The 23065-nt window shown below is 44.9% G+C and overlaps 3 protein-coding genes across 4 annotated transcripts; 2 read left to right on the top strand and 1 right to left on the bottom strand.

Moving 5' to 3' along the window:
* The first annotated feature begins 2448 nt into the window (after positions 1–2448).
* Positions 2449–3464, top strand: LOC120648023. The gene is made up of 3 exons (XM_039924806.1): positions 2449–2718; positions 2793–2966; positions 3045–3464. Exons 1-3 carry the CDS (start codon positions 2449–2451, stop codon positions 3462–3464), a joined length of 864 nt encoding a protein of 287 aa, XP_039780740.1.
* A 2393-nt stretch (positions 3465–5857) lies between these two features.
* LOC120651568 lies at positions 5858–13720 on the bottom strand. Of its 2 annotated transcripts, none has more exons than XM_039929095.1 (5): positions 13213–13720; positions 10866–11234; positions 8611–10786; positions 6414–8535; positions 5858–6331 (listed from the first exon to the last, which is right to left on the bottom strand). In XM_039929095.1, exons 1-4 carry the CDS (start codon positions 13456–13458, stop codon positions 6461–6463), a joined length of 4866 nt encoding a protein of 1621 aa, XP_039785029.1. In that variant the 5' UTR covers positions 13459–13720; the 3' UTR covers positions 5858–6331; positions 6414–6460. The 2 variants fall into 2 exon arrangements, with proteins under 2 accessions (XP_039785029.1, XP_039785028.1); XM_039929094.1 differs by having other exon boundaries at positions 5858–6340; positions 13213–13719.
* A 5241-nt stretch (positions 13721–18961) lies between these two features.
* LOC120651570 (probable ADP-ribosylation factor GTPase-activating protein AGD8) lies at positions 18962–22990 on the top strand. Its single transcript, XM_039929104.1, has 7 exons — positions 18962–19206; positions 19370–19488; positions 20197–20626; positions 20892–21158; positions 22196–22318; positions 22398–22499; positions 22577–22990. Exons 1-7 carry the CDS (start codon positions 19135–19137, stop codon positions 22682–22684), a joined length of 1221 nt encoding a protein of 406 aa, XP_039785038.1. The 5' UTR covers positions 18962–19134; the 3' UTR covers positions 22685–22990.
* Positions 22991–23065: the final 75 nt, after the last annotated feature.

Genomic DNA, 23065 nt, shown 5'->3' on the forward strand with positions numbered 1-23065 from the left:
TCATTTCGGACATGGAAAAAGTGGCCCCTGTGTTGTTATGTAAGGTGGAGAAGATCTTTCCACCCGCATTCTTCAATCCGATGCAGCATTTGCTTCTACATCTTCCGTACGAGGCACGGATGGGGGGCCTGTGCAGTACCGTTGGTGCTATCCAATTGAGAGATGTCAGAAGGTCCTTCGAACGAAATGCAAAAATAAATGTAAAATTGAAGCTTCTATTGCAGAGTCATATATTTTGGAGGAGGTGTCAAACTTCACAACCAAATACTATGGTGACAATCTTCCCAGCGTGCATAATCTACCCCCTCGTTACAATGCTGGCGATAATGAATCGAGTCTCAGCATCTTCCGAGGACAACTTGGAAGTGCAAGTGATGCGAGGTACAAGACCTTGAACCATGAAGAGTGGCGCCGTATCATACTATACGTGTTGACCAACCTTTCCGAGGTGGAGCCGTATATTGCGTAAGTACTCAACACTGTGCCCAATTCACGAGTTTCCGTTTCACAAGTTTCCACTACTTAGCATCCAACCCCCTTTGTCATTTTTGATACAGGGAATTTCAACAATTATTTTGGGGTCGCTCAAGGGCTCCAACCCCGATGGAAATGGAGTCTTCTTAAAAATGGCGAGGGAAATTCACAAACCGATTTCATTTATTGGTTTCAACAGAAGGTAGTCTTGAATTCATAGTTCTATTCCATTTCGTTGTCCTCGAACTATATGACAAACTATCCTGCATACGCTTGCAGGGCCAAACTGTTTCGTCCATGAGTGCCGAGTTGAGACAGGTTGCCGATGGTTTTAGCTATAGGGTCAAGTCGTTTAACGTTTATGACATGAATGGATATCGCTTCCACACAATGACATACGAGTAGAGTCGACCCAATCGAAGAACCACTAATACTGGCGTTTTTACGCCAGGTCAAGACGGAGTCGAGTATTACGGAAGAGTTGAAAAAATATACGAACTCAAGTTTCATGGTTCTGTACCGCTCGCTCCAGTCATTTTCAAATGCCATTGGTTTGATCCAACATTAACAAGACATACCCCTAGTGTTGGCCTAGTCGAAATTCGACAGGATTCAACATTACAAGGCGAAGATGTGTACATTGTGGCTCAACAAGCCATACAAGTTTATTATCTTTCATACCCGTGCCAAACCGACCACCGTCTTCGGGGTTGGGATGTTGTGTATAAAGTATCGCCACACGGCAAACTACCTCTCCCAAACAACGAAGATTACAACAATGATAGAGAGTTTTTTCAAGAAGAGGGGCTACAAGGGAGTTTTGAGATAGACTTATCCGACAAGATTGGAATGGAAGTCGACAATGAAAGGGAAGTTGACGAGGAAGGTGGAGATGAGGTTCAAAATATTCAGGACTTACAATTACTAGAGCGACTACGTTTAGGCAGAGACAGTGAAGATGACATTCCTCCTTCGGATTCTGCTGGTTATGTTGACATAGCTGATAGTGATGATGAGGATTACGATCCAGCTAATCCCGATTATGATGACTACTTCTAAAACATGTAGGACTCGCAATATTTAATATATATTATGTTAATTTGTAGTTATATTTTCTTTATTTTCATTTATTTGCAAGTATTGTTTATCCTGACTAATTCGTTCACTCCTTTTGATTTCAGGTAACTAAACAAAGATGACAGGCGGTCACAAGATGACATGGCTGAGCTCCTTGTACAGAGGCAGTGGTGGAGGAGGCGGTAGTGGGTCCGACGCACCCGAGGAGTCCGGGAGCCGTAGTGTTCGCAAAGGTGGTGAGGAGGGGGAGGGAAAGGGAGACGGAGAGGGAGGGGTGGAGGAGGAGGTAGTGGGAGTGGTGGAGGAGGTAAGGTGGGGAGGGGGAGGAGGGAGAGGACCCCTTCTCCTGTAGAGGAAGAGGAGTAGGAGGAGGAGGAGGAGGAGGAGAGGGTGGAGGACCAGGGGAGCGAGGAGGAGGAGGAGCACGTGGAGGGGGATGAGGAGGAGGACAAGGTGGAGGCCGAACAGGGGGCGGCAGGAGATGAGCGGGTGGTGTGGTTGCGTGGACCGTCGCAACTCCCGCGACGTCCGATACCTCTAGCGAGACGCCCGATGATTCGGCCACTAGAGCCTAAGTAAGTATGTTAGTACTTATTTATTATGCATTACATATATTTAAAATTGCAATACTAACTAAAATTTTACCTTAAACACTCTTGCAGGGGGTGGTTTTTTGTGCAGCTTGGTGAGCACAAACGGAAGCCCAATGGTATCTTGGGTCTTTTGTGCTGGCTGCACTTCCCCGGGCTCGTGATGCATGCCGGGGTGCTGGAGCCGGCATACACGTGGGACCACTACATGGCCAGCCCGGATGCTACTGATCGCGAAGGAAGGAACTTCACCACCAAAGCGAGGCGGGTGGTCGAGGAGTTGTGGGTAAGTCATCCTCGCACTAAAATGGTTGAAATATCGCATTCTGTTTCAATTTTTGGAATAATGATTGCAATTATCTTGTGGGTATATATGCAGGATTTCTACAGGTGCGAGGAAGGCTATGAGGCCCGGGCGAACGAGCTGGCTCACCAGGCTTGCTACAAGCTGGTGAAAGACATGCACTACGAGGCGCGTGTCCAGGCCGTCATTGTGTACTGCGCCGAGTTCGAGAAGAGGAGTGTCAAGAAACCAGCTACAAGGGACATCTTCCTCACGCGAGACCAGTACTTAAGGGTAAATAAATGCCATCTCTACTCATTTATCTTGTATTTGATATTACAATATGTCATGCACTTCATTACGTTTAGGTGCCTCCGAACTGGTGCGCAAACAAGGCCGAGTGCTGGTCTATGATGGTGGACAAGTGGATCAGCGAGGATTGGGCCCGCCAGCACGCCTTATGCCGGGAGCGCCGCTTGATGATGCCGGGTCCGGCACATCATCAAGGGAGGCTTAGTCTCGGCGAGTACAAGAATACTTGGGTAAGTTCACTAATTTCTTCATTCTTTCTAAAGCTATATTTTTAATTCTTACTAATCATCTTGTTGACTTCTTGGCAGTCGGAGTCTCATCCAGGCCAGTCTTGCAACGACTTCACGGCGTACGCCATGTCTCACATGGGTAGGGCGACGTCGGATGTGGCCTACAACCCGGCGGCTCCACCAGAGGCCTACACAAACCCAAGCATCTACGCGTGCATCAATGCGTACACAGAGGTGGGAAGGGCGCTCCACGAGGAGACTTGGGATCCGACCACCGCGCCACTCTCCGGAGAAGCCATCATGAGGGCGGGACAAGGGAAGAAGCACGGGCGGTACTTGATCGCCAACAGCTTGGTCGACACGGCGAGTACGCCCAGTCTCTCGCAGCTTAGGGCAAGTACCACCGACTCGACCCCGCCCATACGCCCACGGCCTGAGACTTCAGTGGCCAGCGTGCACCATAGACAGGTTAGTTTAGATTTAGTTGCCATTCTATGATTAAAATGAAACTTTGCTTCGTATTGTAACATGGAGGTTTAAATCTTGTAGGCCGAGATGGAGGCAAAGTTTGAGGAGGAGAGGAGGTGCCGAATGGAGATCGAGGCCAACTTGGAGCAGGAGCGGAAGCTGAGGGAGGAGCAGTCGGTTATGTTGCACAGCATGGTCACCTGGATGCAAGGACTTGGCGCGTCGATGAACTATGCGACGCCGCCTCTATGATTAAAAGTTTGCCGAGTGTGCGCCGTTAGGCACTCGGCAAAGTGCCGGCCCAGAGTGGCGCCACGTGGCCGCTTTGCCAAGTGCCCGAAATCCGACACTTGGCAAAGATCCCTTTGCCGTGGGAGGCTTTGCCGAGTGGCGTTTGCCGAGTGTAACACTCGGCAAAGAGTTTGCCGAGTGCAAACTGGCCTTTGCCGAGTGTAACCGGCACTCGGCAAAGCCAGTGAATCCGGTAGTGATAGTATCTACAATGAGCAGCCTCATTCGATCAGTGACCAGCCTGCTGGAACTGTCACATGATCATGGCCATGAACAGAAGAAGATGGTCAGCATTGTTGCTTTGCTGCCCAGCAATGCAGGAGGGAAGAAAAACTGAATCTTGCTCTTGTGAACTAAAATAACTGGCCAGGTGTTTGTACATTCAGTCCATTTGTACAAAAAAGAAAACAGAGCAATTAGGAGTCCATTTGAACAGTGAAGGTTGTACTATCTCGTGAATATGAGTGAAATTTGCCTTCTTGAGCCAAACTATGTGCCATTAAGGGCGGTTAACCTTTTAAAAAAAGTGCATGTGCATACAACAACAAAAAAAACTCAAAACGTGAATCGAAAAGGAATGTGATTAACTCAAAAAGCAGCACAATTGATCTGAAAATTAGCAGCAACACTCGATGCCTGGCATTGTACTAAGATGTTAAGGAAATGTGTCTGCACATTTAATTCAAAGCCGCAATTGCCATGAAGATAACAGTAGAGGAAATTCCTGATGTACTCAAATGTTGTGGTGTGCTTGGACGTTCAGGGTGGGCTTCAACTCCGGCGTCAACGGTGATGCCAGCATGATCATCCACTGCATGCATGCAGCCACGTTAGCAGTGATCAGATTAATTTTGATCAAAGAAAGTAATGCCAGTATGAATGGCTGCCACTACCAACGCCGAAGTTCGCGTCGCGGATGGCCGTCGGCTCCATGGCGGACGACAGCTCCATGGCGGCGACCATCTCCATGACGGACGGGCGACTTTGAATCACGGGAGCGACGAGGGCAGCACTATTAGGTGGAGGGCACCATGGCTGTTGGGCGGCGTCACTGTTGTTGCAGGCCGGTAACCATGTCTTTGCGACGAGGCTGTTGGAGTTGGTGCGGATTCTCGATGGTGCAGCTACCAACTCCATGGCATCGCGGGCGGCCGCCGGCTCCACGGCGGACGGCAGGACCACGAGCCATGCGATGAGGGCGGCGGCGACCCGTGTGACGAGGTCGGCCCCGCTGCTGGACGGCGGCGCTGGACAATTTGTCGGACGGCGGTGCTGTTCGGAACTGAGGCGGTGGCGGTGCTATTGGCCCTAGGGCATGAAACGAACGAAGCAGTCCGACGGCCAGACGGAAGGGAGGCAGGGGGCGATGTGCAAAATGACCAGGCAATGGTGGGGTGAGGTGGGTGCCTAAATGTAAATTTTCCCACATCTGTCCAGTCCCCTCCGATGGGGATCATGTGGCCTAGGTAGTAGTTTTCATAGTTTGCATAGTGAGCTGATTTCCATATGATACTGTGCCTTATATATATCCCAATTGTTAGGAATAGAAATTTTGATAGAAAAATACACTCTAAGAACTTGTCTAAATGGCTATCCAAATATAGCCATCATCTATTTATGATTTCTCAATAGCCAAAGATAGATAGCGAAAATAGTTCTCTAGAGTGTAAACAAGATATAAAAAAACTGTTGGAGAATAAATATATAGAAAATAATTTTTATGTAAATGACTTTCCAAATAATAATTTAGATAGTACAATTTAAAAAGGGTTTTGGAAATGCTCTCACAGAGGCACACCGATTCTCCCTCCCCACCCCCCGGAAGGGGAGCAACTAATTAGTCACGAGCTTTGCCTTTTTGAGGGGGACGAGCTTTGCCTTGTAGGATCTTAATTTCAATCTCTCCTCTACTCGAATAACTGCTGGGGCTGCCCAGCTTTTGACTCACAGTTTGTTCATCGATCAGGGCCCAACAATAATAATCCGTGTAAAGTTAGGGAAATTTACATGGCACGCAAACAGCAGCAGAATTCCACCTATATTTGTAGCTGCAACGAGTAACAAGGTCAAGAGAAAAAAAAAAAGAGGAACAAAGAGAGCGTCGCTGGAACATGATGTAAACCAGATGTCGATGCCAGAGAAACAGCAACAAATTATAACTTTGCTCGTCTGCTGGAATTCTTATACATACAGCTGCACGGCTACACAAGATACATGACGGTGCAAGTCGTCATGCTAGTCGCTGCACCAGTGCAGCAGTGCTTACATGGTCAGCTGAAGTAACGCTTCCCCGACAAAGTACCAAGTCACATCTAAATTTTTATGTAAAGCTGCAGCATGTGCTTTACAGTTTATCATCAACAAACGGAGCGGACGGTCTAATTACAGCGGCTCCAGAGCTCAGGTTCACAAAGATTCCACCTCCAAAGCCATATCCTCCCGAGTAAATTAGAACCAAAAGCCTAACAGCTAAGAAAAATCTACAACAATTACAGCAAAGTTTTTCTTTCCTCTCATAACCCCACATTGTCTTCATTGGGATCAATCCATGAGTATAGTCCAGTGACAGAAGAACACCATGCCCAAGTTCTACATTGCAGTCACCTCTGAAATAACTGCACCATTTAACATGATTATTGTGAGTAACAAAATCAAACAGATCTCGAAAGTCAAAATAAAACTACTTACATGCTCATCGCAGCCAAGTCGCTGCTAAGTCATCTCCTTCAGAGCCCTCATTGCCATGATAGTTGCTTGTATGTAGATCTTTCTGTGTCCCAACTGCCATCAGGTTCCTTTCTCTTTGTTCCTACAACTGGCATTTGGTAAATTCTTCCTTGCTCCTCTGCAAAGCCATGTGGGGGTGTGATCAAATTTTGTCTAATTGGTAAAGGTGCCCGTTCATCCTTTCCTTCTAGATCTGTACTTCCAGGGCCTGAGTTAAGATCAAGACTTTCCCATTTACGATTATTGTCGCGTCCGCTGCTGCTGCCACCCTCAGCAAGATTTATTGCATACTGCCTTGAATGATGGGCAGGTAATACACCTGTTGGCCCAACATGTGAGGGAGAAATGGTTGGAAAATACGGTACTCCTGCAGGTGCAGAATTGGCAAATGTTGCTGATCCAATTGAAAATGCCGGTGTTTGAAGGTGAACACTGGGAGGAAATGGGAATGCTGCATACTGATATGCAGGTGGATGGAAAACCATTGTTGGAGATGATGAAATAACTGGAGCCCTGCTGGGATCACCTCCAAATTGACCACTGTCAGCTGTAGGCGCAATAATCCTCTGGGTTCCAGGTGCTGCCTCAATTGGGTAAGGCTGTTCTCCTCTAGAAGGCAAAAACGATTGTATTGGTACTGGACCACAAGGGTTGGCAGTGGCAAACCATGGTGATATATTACTCACGGCAGCATTATTCATCCTAACACCAGGAACTTGTGGTATGAATTGAATACTGCCTGTATTTTTAGTAGGTAGATTCTTTGGTGTGGGTTCAGTGCTAGCATCAACAAGGCATGGTCCACTATTAAGATCAAAGTCTCTCGAACTATTCGTGCCAGCATTAGAGAAGACTCCAGGTAACGATCTTGCTGGAAACAATGGGACTTCAACTCTGTGCGAAGCATTTGGTACAAACTGGCCATTGTCTGCAACTTCATCAGCTCTGTTCAGATCAAGCTCAATGCCAGCACTTCGTGAAGAGCCATCACGACTTCTGGTATTTCCAGATTCAGAACAGGTAGTCTGTGCAGAAGTCTGTGGGACATCCTCCTCAAGAGCCTGGTCATCTGCAACATTCAAATCAAAGCCAAGGGTGGGACGAGACTGCTTCCCAGCAGCATGAGATACTGGAACGTCACGTGCAGTGACGGGCATCTCCAAAACCTTCCTCGGTTCAGCAGGACGAAATGCACTTGTAGCTGCTGAACCTTTCCACCCAATCTCGGGCTTCGCTCTTAGTAGGTTTTCAGGAGGAACAAAGGGCCCTTTAGCTGGAGCAGCTACTGTTATTGGAGCTGGCTGCAGCCCACTTGTAATAGGTAAAGTGAATGGTGAAAGACCAGGTAAATGGATCGCTGAGGTACTTATAACAGGTGAGACAGCTGGCTCAGACTGATGCCCATCATCCCCTGGTATCCCTTCATTCAAGTCGAAGTCAAGCTTGGCTGTAGCATTTGACCTTGTGTGAGCAGCTAGAGAAGAACCCTCATCTGATGAGACTAGGTCTTCTTTTCCATCCTCTTTTCCACTCACACCATCACTGGATTTCTTTGAAGTCTGCTTCGCACTATGCTCACTTCGCTGAGAATTAAGACCTTCAGATTTTACATGACTGTTGGATTCACTGGAACTGTCTTTTGTTTCTTTCATCTCCTTACTCACATTTGCCACACCAAGTGGGGACGCTGCTTCTGCTAGTTTGGTAACATCAGCCAAAGAGGAAATAGCATGTTCCTTCTTTTCATCCTCATTCTGCACTGTGCTACTATCACCTACAGCATCAGCCTTTTTCACCTCTGCAGCCATCATATCTAATTTGCCTGCCATACTGTCACGTCTATCAAAGGCTCTGGGGTGGCCCGATGCACCCAGAAGCTGCTTATGATTACTTGACTTTAACAAATCCTGGTCTTGTTTATCAGCAGCAGACAATGAAGATTCCCCAGCAAGGATCGATCTTGAATTTCTATTGGAAACAACCAGGCTACACTGGCTGCCCAAGGCAGATTCAACAGCTCCATCCTTGTCTGCACAGCCATTTTCAACTTTCCCAGGGACAGAACAGGCATCCAGATTTTCACCTGCAGATGAATTCAGATTAGACATATTGGCAACTTTAATATTAACAGAATGGCGCAAGCTCTGATCATGTTCACCTTTGGAATCGACCGAAGCAGGTTGAGAGTTACATTTCTTTGCACGCCCTTCATGGGTTTCAACTTTGGCTGAAGATCCCACTGCTTTAGTATCCGCAAGCTCAGGAGATGGCACAGTTTGGTGTTGTTCCTCCTTTGCAACCAAACCATCATTTTTCAGTTCCTTCCCCACACCGACTTTCTTAGCATCTGCTGGTCCTGGATTCTGTGATGGACCCACAACACTTTCTACTTTAACCTTTCCAGTACTGTCACCCTCGCGGACCAATTTCTTTGCAGATGAACTTCTGGGGGAAGATGGGGAAACCAATTCAGATTTAGATATTTCTCCTGCCACACTAGCAAGAAGATTCATAGCTGTGTCATCTCCAGCTTGCAAGGAATGACTAGCTTCAGAGTACTTAATTTCAATCAGAGCGTTCATTGGGCTGAATGAGTTTCCCACCCTGGTTTCACTTGAGCAGACACCTTTTTCATTCACATATGAACATGCAACTCGTGGTACATGTGCATCCTTAACAGAATCATCAGGTGCCCTGCTGTTGTCATCATCTAACATAGCACACGGTGATTTATAACCTTCCTCAGAACCTGCGGCTCCTTTAATATCATTGCTGTGCCAAGACTCTGCATTAGCATCAGAAGGTAAATGAGGCCGGGAACTTTCAGTCTTCATTTTCACTCTGCGATCAGTCTGCTCATGTCTATCTCCGACCACAGGAGATGAAGCTCTACCGCCAGTAACAGATGGGTCCTCGAAAGATCCTCCACTTGCACTTCTAGCAGGACTACGACCAGGATTTGGAAACCGAACAATCAATTTATGATTGTTTCCGTGATCAGATGGCATATCAACTCCTTTTTCAGAAGCCGTTCCAGTTTGAGATGATTTATCCTGCAGCAAAGATCGATCAAGGGAGGGAGATCTTCCTGCGGAAGCTTCCTTAAAGTTCCCTGAAACAAGACCATTGTTCGTCCTTCGATGGCTCCGCGAAGAACTTCCAGAAGGTTTACTAGCACCACCAGAAGCAGCGGTTGAACTTCTCGCATCCTTCGATGGCTCACTAGAGCATGACTGGCTGTTGTTCGGTGATTGGCTTGAGCTGCTGCTTTTCTCCTCTCTCACAGTAGGCAGCTCAGAACCACCAGTCCCACCAGTTGATTTGCAGGGCTGGTCCTTCAAGTTGGTGGGGAGGACATTTGTTGGTTGCACATGTAATTTTGATGAGGCAGATACCACAGGACTCAACTTCGCAGCTGTATCTGTGCCCCCAGGTTTATCAGTCGAAACTTTTGATGATGAAACAGTGGGCACTGGGTTTTTTGGACTGTTCTCACTTGAACCACCTCGTTTGTTTCCAGCATTTGAAATTTCTTGGAAACCTGCTTTTCCTGACCAGGAAACGGATTGACCTGAGACTAATGGCTTCGCGTCACTTGACTTCATCTCAGCATCCACACGCTTCTTCCAGTTCTCAACAAGACACTTAGCTTTCTTCTGAATGTCAAAATTTTTATGGCTGCGCAGATGATTCACAGATTTCCCAATACTACAGCTTTGCAATGCACTGAGATTAATAGGCAATTTAGCTAGTGCACGAAGCAGGGCCAAGAGAAGATCATCAATAGGTTTATCTGTTTCTTTAGGACTACTCCCATCACCAGACTTGCCTTTGTAAGCCTCTTGAAGCCAACTGTCCAACACGGGAAGGCCCCTTGATTGCACAAATCTGCCAAGGATATCAGGACTCTCAGTAGTAGCAATAACATCAGCAAGTACAACCCGGCCAGCAAGGTCTATCTTTTGCTCAGTCCGATCAAGTTGCATAAGATGTATAAGCTTTTCAACTGCTTCTGCATTTGGAAGTCCGCCTTTTTCTGTTATCTTTGCTACCTCGGACCTTATATCTTCCAAGTTAAAGCTTCCAGGCTCACTGTCGTCGACCTTAACAAGACGATCACGATCCCGCTTAGCTGACTCAATTCCCTGTTCACCTCTATCTCTCTTCTTCCCTTTAGATAAACCACCATTCTGTGTACCATCCTGAGCGGTCTTCGGTTGTTGGGAAGCTGATGGACCATTTAACCGCTTTGGCGAGCGTCCACCTGATTGCACCGCGGCACGCATTTCTAACCTTGTTCTGTGTAGAAGACGATTTACTTCTTCCTGCCGTTCCTGACCATAAATTTCATATGTGAAGCAGTATATATGAATGTATATAATAGATAAAAACAGGAAGAATTAATGAACTTACATTAATGTAGTCCTGGTCAGTAAGCCACCATAAGCACTTGTTGTCAATATCGTATACACGCCAACATACAAATGAAGAAATTCCAACTGGCAGCTCGACACCTTTACGTAAAAAGGCAACTTTGCAAGGATGCAGCAGGGAAACAGCAGATGTTTCGTCCTGGTGGAAAGAGTAGAAGATCTCGTTTGGCGCAGCGTTGACTTGAATGCCCTTGTTAAGCTTCACGTCAGCAGGTCTATAAAGCCAACTAACGCGTAATTTCGGGTAACCTTCTTCTTTTTTCTCAATCCAACGTATGAATCCAATGAATGGAGGAACATCAACAGCCCGAAAAAGAGCACAATCGCCAACTCGAAACTCGCGCCCGTCCTGAAAATTAAAAGGTAATTTATTATCTGTTTGCCCAGCACAAAACATCAATCATGAATCACGATGCTCCATTCTCTTGTTAATTTGATGTAAAACCTTGACAATTACAACCTCCCTGTGTGCATTACATTAGCAATCAAACAAACAATTAACAAACAAGAGTAAATTGTGTAATTGCAGAGGAGACCAGCACAAGCAAGGTATGTATCCCATCATTTGCAGAAAGTAACGGTACCACTGTAGCATGAAACCAAACAATTTGTTACCCCTTACAGGCTTATATTCACTGGAAGCACTTTTCCATGATCATCTGTTTAGAACAAAAGAGTGAATTTCAGCAGCGGTCCTTAAACTTGTCCCACATTCTCTCTTTTTTCGAAGCAACCTCCAAAAAGGGCAGGGAGTTCCAGCTATTCACTATAGGTAGAAAAAGAATCGACCCAGTTTATGAGGAAAAACGGGCCAAAAAACCATACAGGCGTGCAGGTTATCGAAGGAAAACCAGGTTCTCATTCAGTCGGCAAACTCTCAAATTGTATATTTGGGGCCTTTAGCTTGTCCGGGTTTTCAGGAGGTTCAAAATAGACCAGACGCTCAGCCAAAACCACCATAATAACAATTCTTCATCGGCAAGCCCACAAATCTGCATGCACCAATGCACACTGCTTGTATACAAAATCAAAATTATAGAACTGCAGAACAGACCGATCCCTCGTGAACCCATAGGTTCAAAGGATTGAGCTTTGTGTTGTTTCAATCATTATATTTACATTAGTTCTTAAGCTTATGAAGATCGAGTTTGATCTTGCTAAATCAATCATTTTTTGTATAATACTAGCTCATTCGTTGATAACTCAATAAATAATATAACTCCCGTAGGTCAGGTTAAGTTGACTTGATAGAACTAATTGGTGGTCAATTTGGTTGTCCAAAACATCAACTAAATCCGCAGAGAGTATTATTAATGATGGCAGTTTCATCAAACCCTTTTCAAATGCTTTGCGAAGCTTCTACTAGATGCATTGCGGCATCGGTTACAATAGAAATATGTAACTCCTATATGTCATCCCAACTGTTTTTTTCACTGATGGTTAAATTATGCTACTTCAATTTTGATAGTCTCATCATTTAAATTTGTACCCCCCCAAGTTTTTTTTTTTTGAAACGAACCAGGCAGGAGAGCTGCCGATTATATTAAAAAGAAGAAACAACGTCCAGACTGGACTTGTACCCCCCAAGTTGAAATCCTAGATCCACCACTGCCCCAATACTTTTCTTTTTCAACGAATTCCTTAAATGTGACTTTCCAACTAAATACTAGATACAGGTATGATTCACGTGACCACCAAGCCACGTAGGATAGCATGCTATGTAGGCACGCCGGCACTGATTTGGACGGGTTCAGACCTACCTGAAAACATGGGAGAAGTATAAAGCCACAAATATGCCATTCGGCCGGAGCTACTATAATTGCTTTAACGGGAGCTGCTGTCGGTAGAGTTGGTGGAGCTTGACGAGAACAAAGGACAAATTTAAGGGCTGAGGATAAAATTCACTCAAAAAGTTAAAAAAAATTTGCACTCCTCAAACCAGTAAACCTTTTTTCGCAAGCATGCAAGCAAGAAGATCCTTACATACAGTATTCCAAGATTGTCGATTTGATAACAATTCACAATACAGTCATGCCAAAAGGAACTCCATTTGACAATGTACATATTAGCATGTTCGCCGTTGCTAGTACGAAGTCGAAACTCAATATAGTTTATTCCACAAAACACTTCATAACACGTCTCAGCCTATCGCTCCAGTACACCACCTAGGCAGGGAAATCTAGTGCAGATACTTCATATTGCAGGTACCAGAGTGGAAACGAAAAGGTGGAAAGATGATGATTTGATAAGGTAAGCATCCTCAGCTGGATTAAACCCGTGCAGGTTAGCAAGCAAATTCCCAAGCGATACCCAACAAAAAAACGCACCTTTATAAACGAGTCGGATGACACTGGGCGAGGGGAATCGACGAAGTCCTGCTTCCGCGCCGCCGCCGATTCCGGCGGATAAGAAGTCGTCCGAGACGGGGGAACAGATGAGCTGGAAGGGGAAGTAGGTGGTCCCTGTGCCGGTGGTGGTGGAGCTTCTGCCTCTACGCGAGCGGCTGGCCACATGAGCCGGACGAGACGCCGCCTCCTGCCGTCGCACCCCTCAGCGCCGCGCCACCCATGCATATCCGGCTCGCTGCATCTTCTCCAACGGCGGCGCCGATCCCTCCTCCTCGCCGAGCCGCGGGCCTCCGCTGCGCTCGCATCCGGAACGCCCGAATTCGCGTCCAATCGGCCGATTCAGGCGGACCGCCTCACCGTCGGGGCTCGAATCCGGCGCAATCACGGGCTCCGGTCGGGGCCGATTGGGGATTTGGGGGATTCCGGGCCTGGGTCAGCGGAGCGGGCTGGGCGCCGTGGTGTTGGACTCGATCCGAGGCGGGGTGGAGGAGAGAGAAATTTTCGGCGAGTCGAGGGGTGGGTGGGTAAGTCACGGTGTGACCGGAGGCCATGTATCAGCCATCCAAAACTGATCCAATGGCTGCACATGTTTTATCTCTCTGGACTACGATTCAGACCTCCAACAGACCAGACATTCAGACTTGCAGCAAGCCATTTAGACATTGAGAAAAGAGAGCCGGAGCTTCCGACATTCAGCAGTAATATGTTCAATACTTAAACACGAAATTAAAATAGGAGCACTTGATAGTTAAGTTAAACCAATACATGGCATCTGTAGTAAGTACTTGACATTGAATTATACCAGTACTTCTACTCAACATACACTTAGTGTATTGCAAGTGCTACAATTCATACTAATTCTGGTGCATTCCCTTGCGCCGGAGGGTGGCCGTGTCACCCCAAAACACCTTGACCATCGGGTCGGCTGATCCAACAGTCAGGAATAGTTGGGGACGTAAATTTTGCACAAAACCACTTGAACTTTGGTGAAATAAACAAGCAGTCCATGGACAAAAAAATAGATTTGGGTAAAATCAACTAGTACTCTACATAAGTCTCTTTCACATAAAACTTCCTAGACTTTGACAAAATCAATCTGCACTCCACGAACATCAATTTCACATAAAACCCCTAAAAAATTTGCGAAACCAACCCTCTTATTGTATCGGTGATGGTTTAAATCGCCTCTCACACGTTGTATTACCACAGCATCGACCCCTATGATGACTGTCACATACATGCTTTCTCACTACAGACACATGGAAGATTCAGACATATTTCAACGCTTCACACACCACACACACATTTAACAACACAAATCAAATTTGAACGAGCCTGCAAGCAACAAAACTTTATAAACACTTATATATATGTTCATGACGGGCCTCTCGGAGGCGCCAACGACGCGGCTTTTTTTATTATAACTATAGGCCATTTTAACTTATACAATTTGGCCACAAAAGACTATAGTTGGGCTACAAAAGACTATAGTTAGTACTGTTCAAAATACTATCCACCAACTCCTAGATACTAGAACACATCTTGGTTCAAAAGATTATCAGTAGCACAGATTAGAGCCATCAAGAACTATGTAAAACATAAAATGACATTGTACTCCTGAGGCTCCACATTTCCTCCTTTCTTGCTGCAACCATTTTCCACTTCTACTAGGGGCTGCACATCGTCATCTTTTTTTTGTTTCTACAGCAAATGTGACTAATTAGTTCAGGAAAGAATGGCAAAATTATGTGAGATGTTCATGTTGCATTCGACATATCTTTGCTCTTTTTTTGTTGGTGCAGTAGATTTAGTTGCTTTTGTTTCTACAGCAAATGTGACTAATTAGTTCAGGAAAGAATGGCAAAATTATGTGAGATGTTCATATTGCATTCGGCATATCTTTGCTCTTTTTTTGTTGGTGCAGTAGATTTAGTTGCCTTGCGCTCCCCCCCCCCCTAACTTATCAAGCCAATTTCTATGCCATCTTGAATTCTTTGACTGAATCTCTTTTTTCTTCAACTTTGCAGCACTGAGCAAGACATCCATTTGTTGCACATTTTGGTCAATATTTCTTGACCTTTACATGGTTTTTCCACACCGCTAGTAGATAAATTGAGTTTCTCGTCGAGCTGTGTACTAAGACAATTAAGGGCATTTTCTAACATCACACAACACTCTGTTGAGTTGGCTGTTTTATTTGCCAAGTGTGAAATTTATGAGACAAAAACTTATACCAAAGTTGAGCTTCCCGTTTTGGATTTTCTATCACATTTCTTCTTTGCCTATCTTGTATACTTCCATTGCGTGCTTCTCTAGTCCATCTCTTTAAGATATAATGTGTTGGCAATATCTTGATATTCATCAAATCAACAACTTTCAAACCATGTGCACACAATATTCCAGTTCTATTGAACATTCCACAACTACATGAGACAGTTTGGTTGAAAGGATCACCAATCACTATGCGCTCCTCCTCAAAATGCAAATCACCATGCAGCCTCCCAATAGCAATAGCATATTTGTTATCTCCATCCAAAACTCTAGCGCATGCAGCCATAGATCTTTCATATTCACTTTGGAAAGCTTCAAAAAATATAGGAGTGTACACTTGACTTGCTTGAACCAATATTAGTGTGCACATTTGTCTTTTTGGTAACTTCTTCCTTGATTCAAATTAAGGGTCCAATTCTTTAGCTCTTTTTTCAACCATTGTCCTCTCGAAATGCTTTCAAAAACCTAACAATGTCAAAATTTGATTTCAATTGGTTCTTTAATGTATTGTTGAAGCTCTCACTTAGTTGTGCACTTCACACTCCCAAACTGAAAACATCTTTCATATAGCGTTCAGCCCATTTTTCTTTCTCCTTGTAGATACTATCTAACCAAGTTTGTTTATGCACCTTAGATCTCAAGATGTCAAATGCTTCTTGAAATGCTACCTTATCCTCATAACCATACATGCATGCACTAAAATCTTTGAGAATATGGGATTCTTCATCTTCCTCTTCACCTTCCTCTTGAACTTCCTTTTCACCTTCCTCTTCCTCGTTGCACTTAACTGGAGATAGATGCTTAACAGCATTCCGCATTATTTGTAAGGTACACAATCCATGATATGACTCTGTAAATACTTTCTTCGCAGCTTTTTCCATTGCCGCATCTTGATCTATGTAAATAATTCTAGGTTGCTTTCTATTATGTGCAGTAAGAAAAGTCTCAAAGAGCCATGTAAATGATGCTTCAGTTTCATCAAACAAAAATGCAGCACCAAAAATAGTGGCTTCTCAAAACTGATTCAGCCCAAAAAAAAACACCAAATGACCTATATTCCTTGTTTGTGCCAAAAGTAGTGTCAAATGTGACAACATCACCAAAAAATGCATAATCAAGGATCATTTTAGTATCAACCCAGAATATGTTGGTTATATGCTCCTCACAATTAAGCTGCAAAGCATACTGAAATGATGGGTTCTCTACAATTCTGTCATGAAAATGCTTTAACATACTTCCAGCCTGTTCGAAAGTCAACTCCCTTTGGCGCTTGCTTTGTAAATAATTTTCGAGATCACGATAAATATATCCAAGGTTAAGTGGTCCACCAACTTGACGAATAGCCAACTCATGTGCAACTTTTGGCCTGATTCCAGAATCGTCAGCGTTTTTAATTTCGAAAGTTTGCTGTTTTGAAATTTTTCTTTGTGATGCCATCAAGTGACCGGTCTCGAGAAACTGAAGCAAGTGATTGTGTTTCAGCACAACATCAGTAATTTCATAATTTCCTTCCCCTTGATCCAATGTAAGAGTCATTCGAGCTTTGCAATCAGTTCTTGTTTCAGCTCTGAAATACTTTGTCACGCGATCTGTTAGAGCTTTTCTTCCATGACCCTCATTGGAACAAACAAATCTGCATGAAGTAACCTTGGCATCATATTTGCTAAGATTTGTGTATCTTTTCCTCACATCAAAGCCTGTACTACCCCCATAAGCCACCCAAAATAGCCAAGCCTTGTCCGTACTTTTGAACCTCAAGCCAACTTGTGAAATCTTGTTGTCAGATAATTGTGCCATTGCCAAATTCTATCGCGAAAAAGAAAGTGCATACGGATTCTCTACAATTTGACATCTCTATTTAAGTAATTGCAGCATACTATGAAATCTGATTTGCAGCCAGGCATGGTGAACAAGCAAAGAAAAGCACGCGATGGGATTCACTTGGGCTCGCGAGACCATCAATGGAGATAAGCGGATGAGAACTCCCTCTGTAGCAACCTGGGCACTTCGTGCCTCCCTCCTCCACGGCGTCGAGCGGGGTCCCAGCGGCAGCAGCTCTCCCTGTCTTCCAGGTCCTCGGGGGCAGAGGCCGGATCCTCTTTTCTCTCCTGCAGTGGCTCGAGCGAACTCCGGGGGGAGGGGGGACCACTGCCTCCTCCGGGCGCGCCGAGGGCGGCGCTGCGTGGGAGGGGCGGCGAGGGCGGTGTAGCGCGGGAGAAAGAGGAGTCAACGTGCCAAGCCCCTCTGGGTTGGCCGTATAAAAAAGAAGCAGTTTTGTTCCTTCTGATGGATCAACATTGGACATTTATTCCTAGCATCGCTACTGTATATACGGGATTGTTGGTGTTCAACAAACACAATGGTGAACCGAATCAAATACGTGGACGATCGACAACAATAAACTAGCTGGGGTTTTGCTCACAGACCAGCTAGCATATTTAAAGGAAGGGAAAAATGCTGAAAAAGATAGTGAGAAATCAACAAGACTCCCTACCCAACGAAAGGGCCAAAGGGGATGGTGGAGTCAGAAACAGAGCTAGTAATAAAGGGATGGAAAGGGGCAATGGCCCCCTCATACATGATACATCTATGTACATATGTTTACATGTATTTATTATGTTTAAATAAATTGTAGGATATTTATTTATTATTACAAAAGGTTGCTAGTTTGCCTTTGTAAGCTACATATCTCTATCCCTTAGGCATAAGGAGCAATACCTTGCAACCTCAGTCTACATCCCGATTGCTACAAAGTAGTGATCGATAGCTAGTGGTTGATCCTACTTCAAAGTAGCCACCGACCAATTTTACAAGAAATGGGAAATAAAGGAAGAACGAAACTTATTGCCACTGACCAGAACGTCGCAGTCCAAGCTAATGCAAGAGCACCACTGCTAGGTTAGAGGTTTGTTGTTTGGGTTTGTGAATTAGATCTGATCATCTTGGAGTCAGCTCGGGTAAAAAGAAATTATTGGTTCGGATTTTTCGGCCCGAGCCCGGTCCGGCACGTGGTCAGGTCGGGTTGGGTCTTTTTCATGTATAATTTTTGGATCGGGTCAGGTTTTTTTGGATTTTGTGTCAAAAATTTGATCCAAGCCTGGCTCATACATTCATGGGTCGGATCGGGTTGGAGTTTTATCGGATGGATCGGGTCGGGTAGCCCCTGATCGAATCTATAATGAATCCTTGCATGGGTTACGGTCCAACAAAAATAGAGAAACGGGGGCGTAGTCCACTGCTCTGCTCCACTAGCTTTGCTTTCCGTTGAGAAGAGAAGACGCAACGGACGCACGCAAAGGCGGGCGGAGGCGGAGAAGGGGGCAGGGGCAGCACCGTCCAATCCCACCATTTCTTCCTCTTCCTCCTCGCCTCCACCCCTCCCCACCGGGCCACCTCTCCACCGGGCCACCCCTCCCCACCGGGCCACCCCTTCTTCCATCCCCTCCCCACCGGGCCACCCCTTCTTCCATCCCCTCCCCACCGGGCCACCTCTCGCGCCCTCTCTCCCGCGCCGATCGATCGGCCCACCATCGATCGAGCACGGGGCGCAGGCTTCCAATCCGGAGCGCTTCCTCCGGTTCGGTACGTCGATTCGATCGGGCTGGTTGATCGCTGCTCTGGGTGGGCGCCATGGCGGCGACGGAGCCCTTCGCAGATAAGAACGCCGTCTTCCGCAAACTCCGCGCCAAATCGGACAACAAGGTAGGCTGTTGTTTTTTGGGTGGTTGATTCGATTGGGGACTCGAGATTGATCGCGCGCGCTCTCTCGCTCTGTGTGAGTGCCGTCTGTGTCCGCGCGCGAGCATGCGTGATTTTTGTTTTCCTCTGTGCAATTTCCGGTCCTGACGGTTGTGCGCGCATGCAGATGTGCTTCGATTGCAACGCCAAGAACCCAACCTGGGCGTCCGTCACCTACGGCGTCTTCCTCTGCATCGACTGCTCGGCGGTGCACCGCAGCCTCGGCGTCCATGTCTCCTTCGTCAGGTCACCTCACCTGCTTCTCTTCTCTTCTCACACCTGTCAACGTACGTGGGCGCGTGGCCATGCCTCAATGCATAATAGTAATACTAATCTGCCGCAGTGGGCGACTGATCGATCACGTGTGCAACTACATTATATATATATATATATATATATATATATATATATATATATATATATATAACAGATAAGATTATATTAATGAAAAAATCTGAATTTGGTTCTGCCTGATGTAACTTAAAAGAAATGACTGTTTGAATTTTTGGTGTTCTGGTTTGCCTGCCTAGACGCTAGCTGTTCAGATTTCATGCTGACTGAAAGGTCCAAATTTTGTGCTAGTTGTCTATTTGGTAATAAATTTTTGCACTGTAACTGGAACATTTTTTTATGCAAGATACATTTGTGAAGTTCCTGTATCATGATTCCGAGTAGCGTTACTATCACAGACTTAAATTATTGACAGCTGACTTTGAGTAGATACAATTAATTATGAGCTCTAGTCCATGTTGACTTAAGTTTCTGTGAATGCAATTCTTTGTCATATGGAGTGGGCCTTACATCTTAGCATGTGACTTGCTTGTTTTTCCTTCTGGTGCTGATCACCAAACATCATATCCTTTTGGAAGTCTACATTATTTCTGTAACATTGCTACTTTATCCAATTGCACATCAACGACTGAATCAATACTGAAAAAACTTCTGTAATTGCAGGTCAACAAATTTGGATTCGTGGACTCCAGAACAGTTAAAAATGATGGTTTATGGAGGAAATAACCGTGCACAAGCTTTCTTTAAGCAGCATGGTTGGACAGATGGTGGAAAAATTGAAGCAAAGTATACATCAAGAGCTGCTGATTTATACCGGCAGTTGCTTGCTAAAGAGGTTGCCAAAAGCTCCACAGAAGATGGCAACAGTAGTTGGCCATCTTCTCCAGTTTCAGCTTCCCAGGCCCCAAATCAAACTGCTGCATTTCCCGATCTCAAGCTGACAGAGGCATCAAAAGAAAACGCAAGTGAAAAGACTGAGCCTGAGATTGTTCGTTCACCTAGAGCTCCATCTCATTCTTTCAAGAAGCCAATTGGTGCAAAGAAACCTGGAAATAAGACTGGTGGACTTGGGGCGCGGAAGCTTACATCCAAGGTATGCTTTATGCAGTGTGCGATGAAGTGTGAACGTCATTATCTTGAGAGCTCATTGCGCCATTTTGGTCCTGATTCTCCATATGACATCAAGTAACAATATCTGTTTTCCTATGTTGTGCCAAAGGAGTGAGAAAAAGGAAGAGTAGCTATATAACTTTCTCATTTCATTGTTTCCACTAAATTTCAGAGACCAACTTCTCTTTCTTCTTGTCTGTTTAAGTAAAGTGGGGTTTCCTTTCCAACAATTTCTGTTTTTGCTGTAGCCAAATGAAAGCCTCTATGAGCAGAAGCCCGAGGAACCAGCTCCTGTCCTGCCATCTGTTACTGAGAGTACTATAACTAGGAGCAAATCCTGTACTTCACGATTTGAATATGTAGAAAATGCACCTGCTGCTAGGACTGGGAGAAGTTCAGATGATAACCAGATGAGTGGACATGTTGCACCCCCAAAGTCTTCGAACTTCTTTGCTGAATTTGGGATGGACAGTGGATATCACAAAAAATCTACATCCAGCTCATCCAAAGTGCAGGTAACCATTGGTTTATTCATACAAACATGATGAATCATGAACGTGAATTCCGTTATGTTTTGGTGGTCCCTAGTTGTCGTAGTTTTGAGTAAATATATCTGTACTGCCAGAACTGCAAAGAACATTTAATTCCACTATTCCACTTAATTTGAGATCCTTGGGGAAGTATGTGCAGATTGGTAAACACAATTACTTCTAATTCTTTTAGGAGTGTTCATTCCCACTGTTAAGTTATCAATCTCTGCGAGGTGCTATGGAATAGTTAGTTTGTTACTAAGAACACTGACATGCCCACGTTGAATTCTTATATGTGAGTAACATGACAGTATGAACGGTTTAATTCATGTGAGGGTGGTAAAAATAGTTGTGCATATAGATTGGTTATACACACATTTGTAGCTTACTAATTCTCTCTGATTGGAATACTAGTTCTCCATGTTGTCTATAAATACTTTGACCTTCCTGCTTAGTTATCTGTCAGCAAGAGGATCGATGACCATATCTCATTGATGCTTGTATAGCCCAAGAATCTCCAAATTGCTTTTTAATGAAGAGAATCTCCATGTTGTAGGTTATTTTATGTTAGTTCGGGCATGGTTACTCTGCACAAAACTTTTGTTGATGTCAATTTGTTACCAATGCATTTAAACATGTTGCTAAGCCTTTCAGCTCGTAGTAGTCATGCCTTAAAAAATTTCAATTCACGCTCTTACTGATATAATGATGATTTTCGCAGTTCATATATGCATAACAAATCATGTGTCCACATTCTTGAAACGAGGAACCTTGTTACATACGTTATACCCTGTTTAGATTTTATTTTGTTTCCAAATTAAAAATAGTCTGAGCCCCAGCCTCTGCACATTTGTGTGGGTAAGGCTTGGGGCTTAAAGACAACCCTTCCCCAGACCCCGCGCAGTGCGGAAAGCCTACGGCACTGGGTACGCCCTTTTCTTTTCCAAATTAAAAATAGTCTTTTTCTCCCCTTTGAGATTACTTCCAAGTAGTCTGAAGTAATTGGTTCCAATGTTGTCCAGGTTGAGGAAAGTAGTGAAGCTAGAAAGAAATTCTCAAATGCAAAATCAATTTCATCCTCTCAGTTTTTCGGTGACCAGAACAGTTTTGAAAAGGAGGCTCAAGTTTCTCTTCAGAAGTTTTCTGTAAGTACTGTTACATGGCTATTTTGAAATTGGTACTGCGTTGAATCTTACACTGCCCCCAACTTTACCCCTTTTGCAGGGTTCCTCTTCCATATCAAGTGCTGACCTATTTGGCCGTCCGGCGAACAATTCCAGCGTGGATCTTAATGCTTCAGATCTGATAAACAGAATCTCATTCCAGGTAAAACCACACTGGTTGCTGTATGATCTGTCATGTTTTGCAGACCTGTGTTAACACCCTTTGTGTTCTCTTGGCAGGCCACACAGGACTTGTCGTCTCTGAAGAACATGGCGGGGGAGACGGGGAAGAAGTTGACATCTATGGCGTCCAACATCATCACTGACCTTCAGGATCGGATCCTCTGAGATTTGACTCCTTTACGTTGCTTCAGTGGCTGGCTTCACTCGTCAACTGGGTGGCAAACTGTCCGGCCCGGCAGATATGTGTAGGAGTTAGGCGTCTGAAAACCAAGTGGAACTTAGAGAAAAAAGAAGGAAAGCGAGTCTAATGCGATATATGCTGTACTGGCTGAAGTCATGTATGCATCTGGAGCTGTAACAGAAACGTTTTTTTGCCGTTGGTTTTGTCTCTGTTTCAGAAGGAACTCGACGGAACCTAAATATATGTTAATATACTTTGCTTTGCAATGATTATTGCATGAGCAGTTCCCAGGTGGTGCAGAGGTGCTTGCAGTCTTCATCCTTTGGTACGTTTGGAGCCAGAGCGCGTAGTGTTGTTTGATGTAA

The sequence above is a fragment of the Panicum virgatum genome, chromosome 9K, assembly GCF_016808335.1.
Source record: "Panicum virgatum strain AP13 chromosome 9K, P.virgatum_v5, whole genome shotgun sequence".
NCBI lineage: Eukaryota > Viridiplantae > Streptophyta > Magnoliopsida > Poales > Poaceae > Panicum > Panicum virgatum.

What these genes read in the sequence shown, in the direction of transcription:
- LOC120651570 (XM_039929104.1), top strand. Translation starts at nt 19,135, where the DNA reads ATGGCGGCGACGGAGCCCTTCGCAGATAAGAACGCCGTCTTCCGCAAA. An exon ending in GTCCATGTCTCCTTCGTCAG is followed by an intron (nt 19,489 to 20,196) that starts GTCACCTCACCT and finishes CTGTAATTGCAG; the next exon opens with GTCAACAAATTTGGATTCGT. An exon ending in TAAACAGAATCTCATTCCAG is followed by an intron (nt 22,500 to 22,576) that starts GTAAAACCACAC and finishes TTCTCTTGGCAG; the next exon opens with GCCACACAGGACTTGTCGTC.
- LOC120648023 (XM_039924806.1), top strand. Translation starts at nt 2,449, where the DNA reads ATGGTTGAAATATCGCATTCTGTTTCAATTTTTGGAATAATGATTGCA. An exon ending in CGCGAGACCAGTACTTAAGG is followed by an intron (nt 2,719 to 2,792) that starts GTAAATAAATGC and finishes CATTACGTTTAG; the next exon opens with GTGCCTCCGAACTGGTGCGC. An exon ending in GCGAGTACAAGAATACTTGG is followed by an intron (nt 2,967 to 3,044) that starts GTAAGTTCACTA and finishes ACTTCTTGGCAG; the next exon opens with TCGGAGTCTCATCCAGGCCA.
- LOC120651568 (XM_039929095.1), bottom strand. Translation starts at nt 13,458, where the DNA reads ATGCATGGGTGGCGCGGCGCTGAGGGGTGCGACGGCAGGAGGCGGCGT. An exon ending in CATCCGACTCGTTTATAAAG is followed by an intron (nt 11,235 to 13,212) that starts GTGCGTTTTTTT and finishes TTTAATTTTCAG; the next exon opens with GACGGGCGCGAGTTTCGAGT. An exon ending in TGCTTCGGTCGATTCCAAAG is followed by an intron (nt 8,536 to 8,610) that starts GTGAACATGATC and finishes ATTCATCTGCAG; the next exon opens with GTGAAAATCTGGATGCCTGT.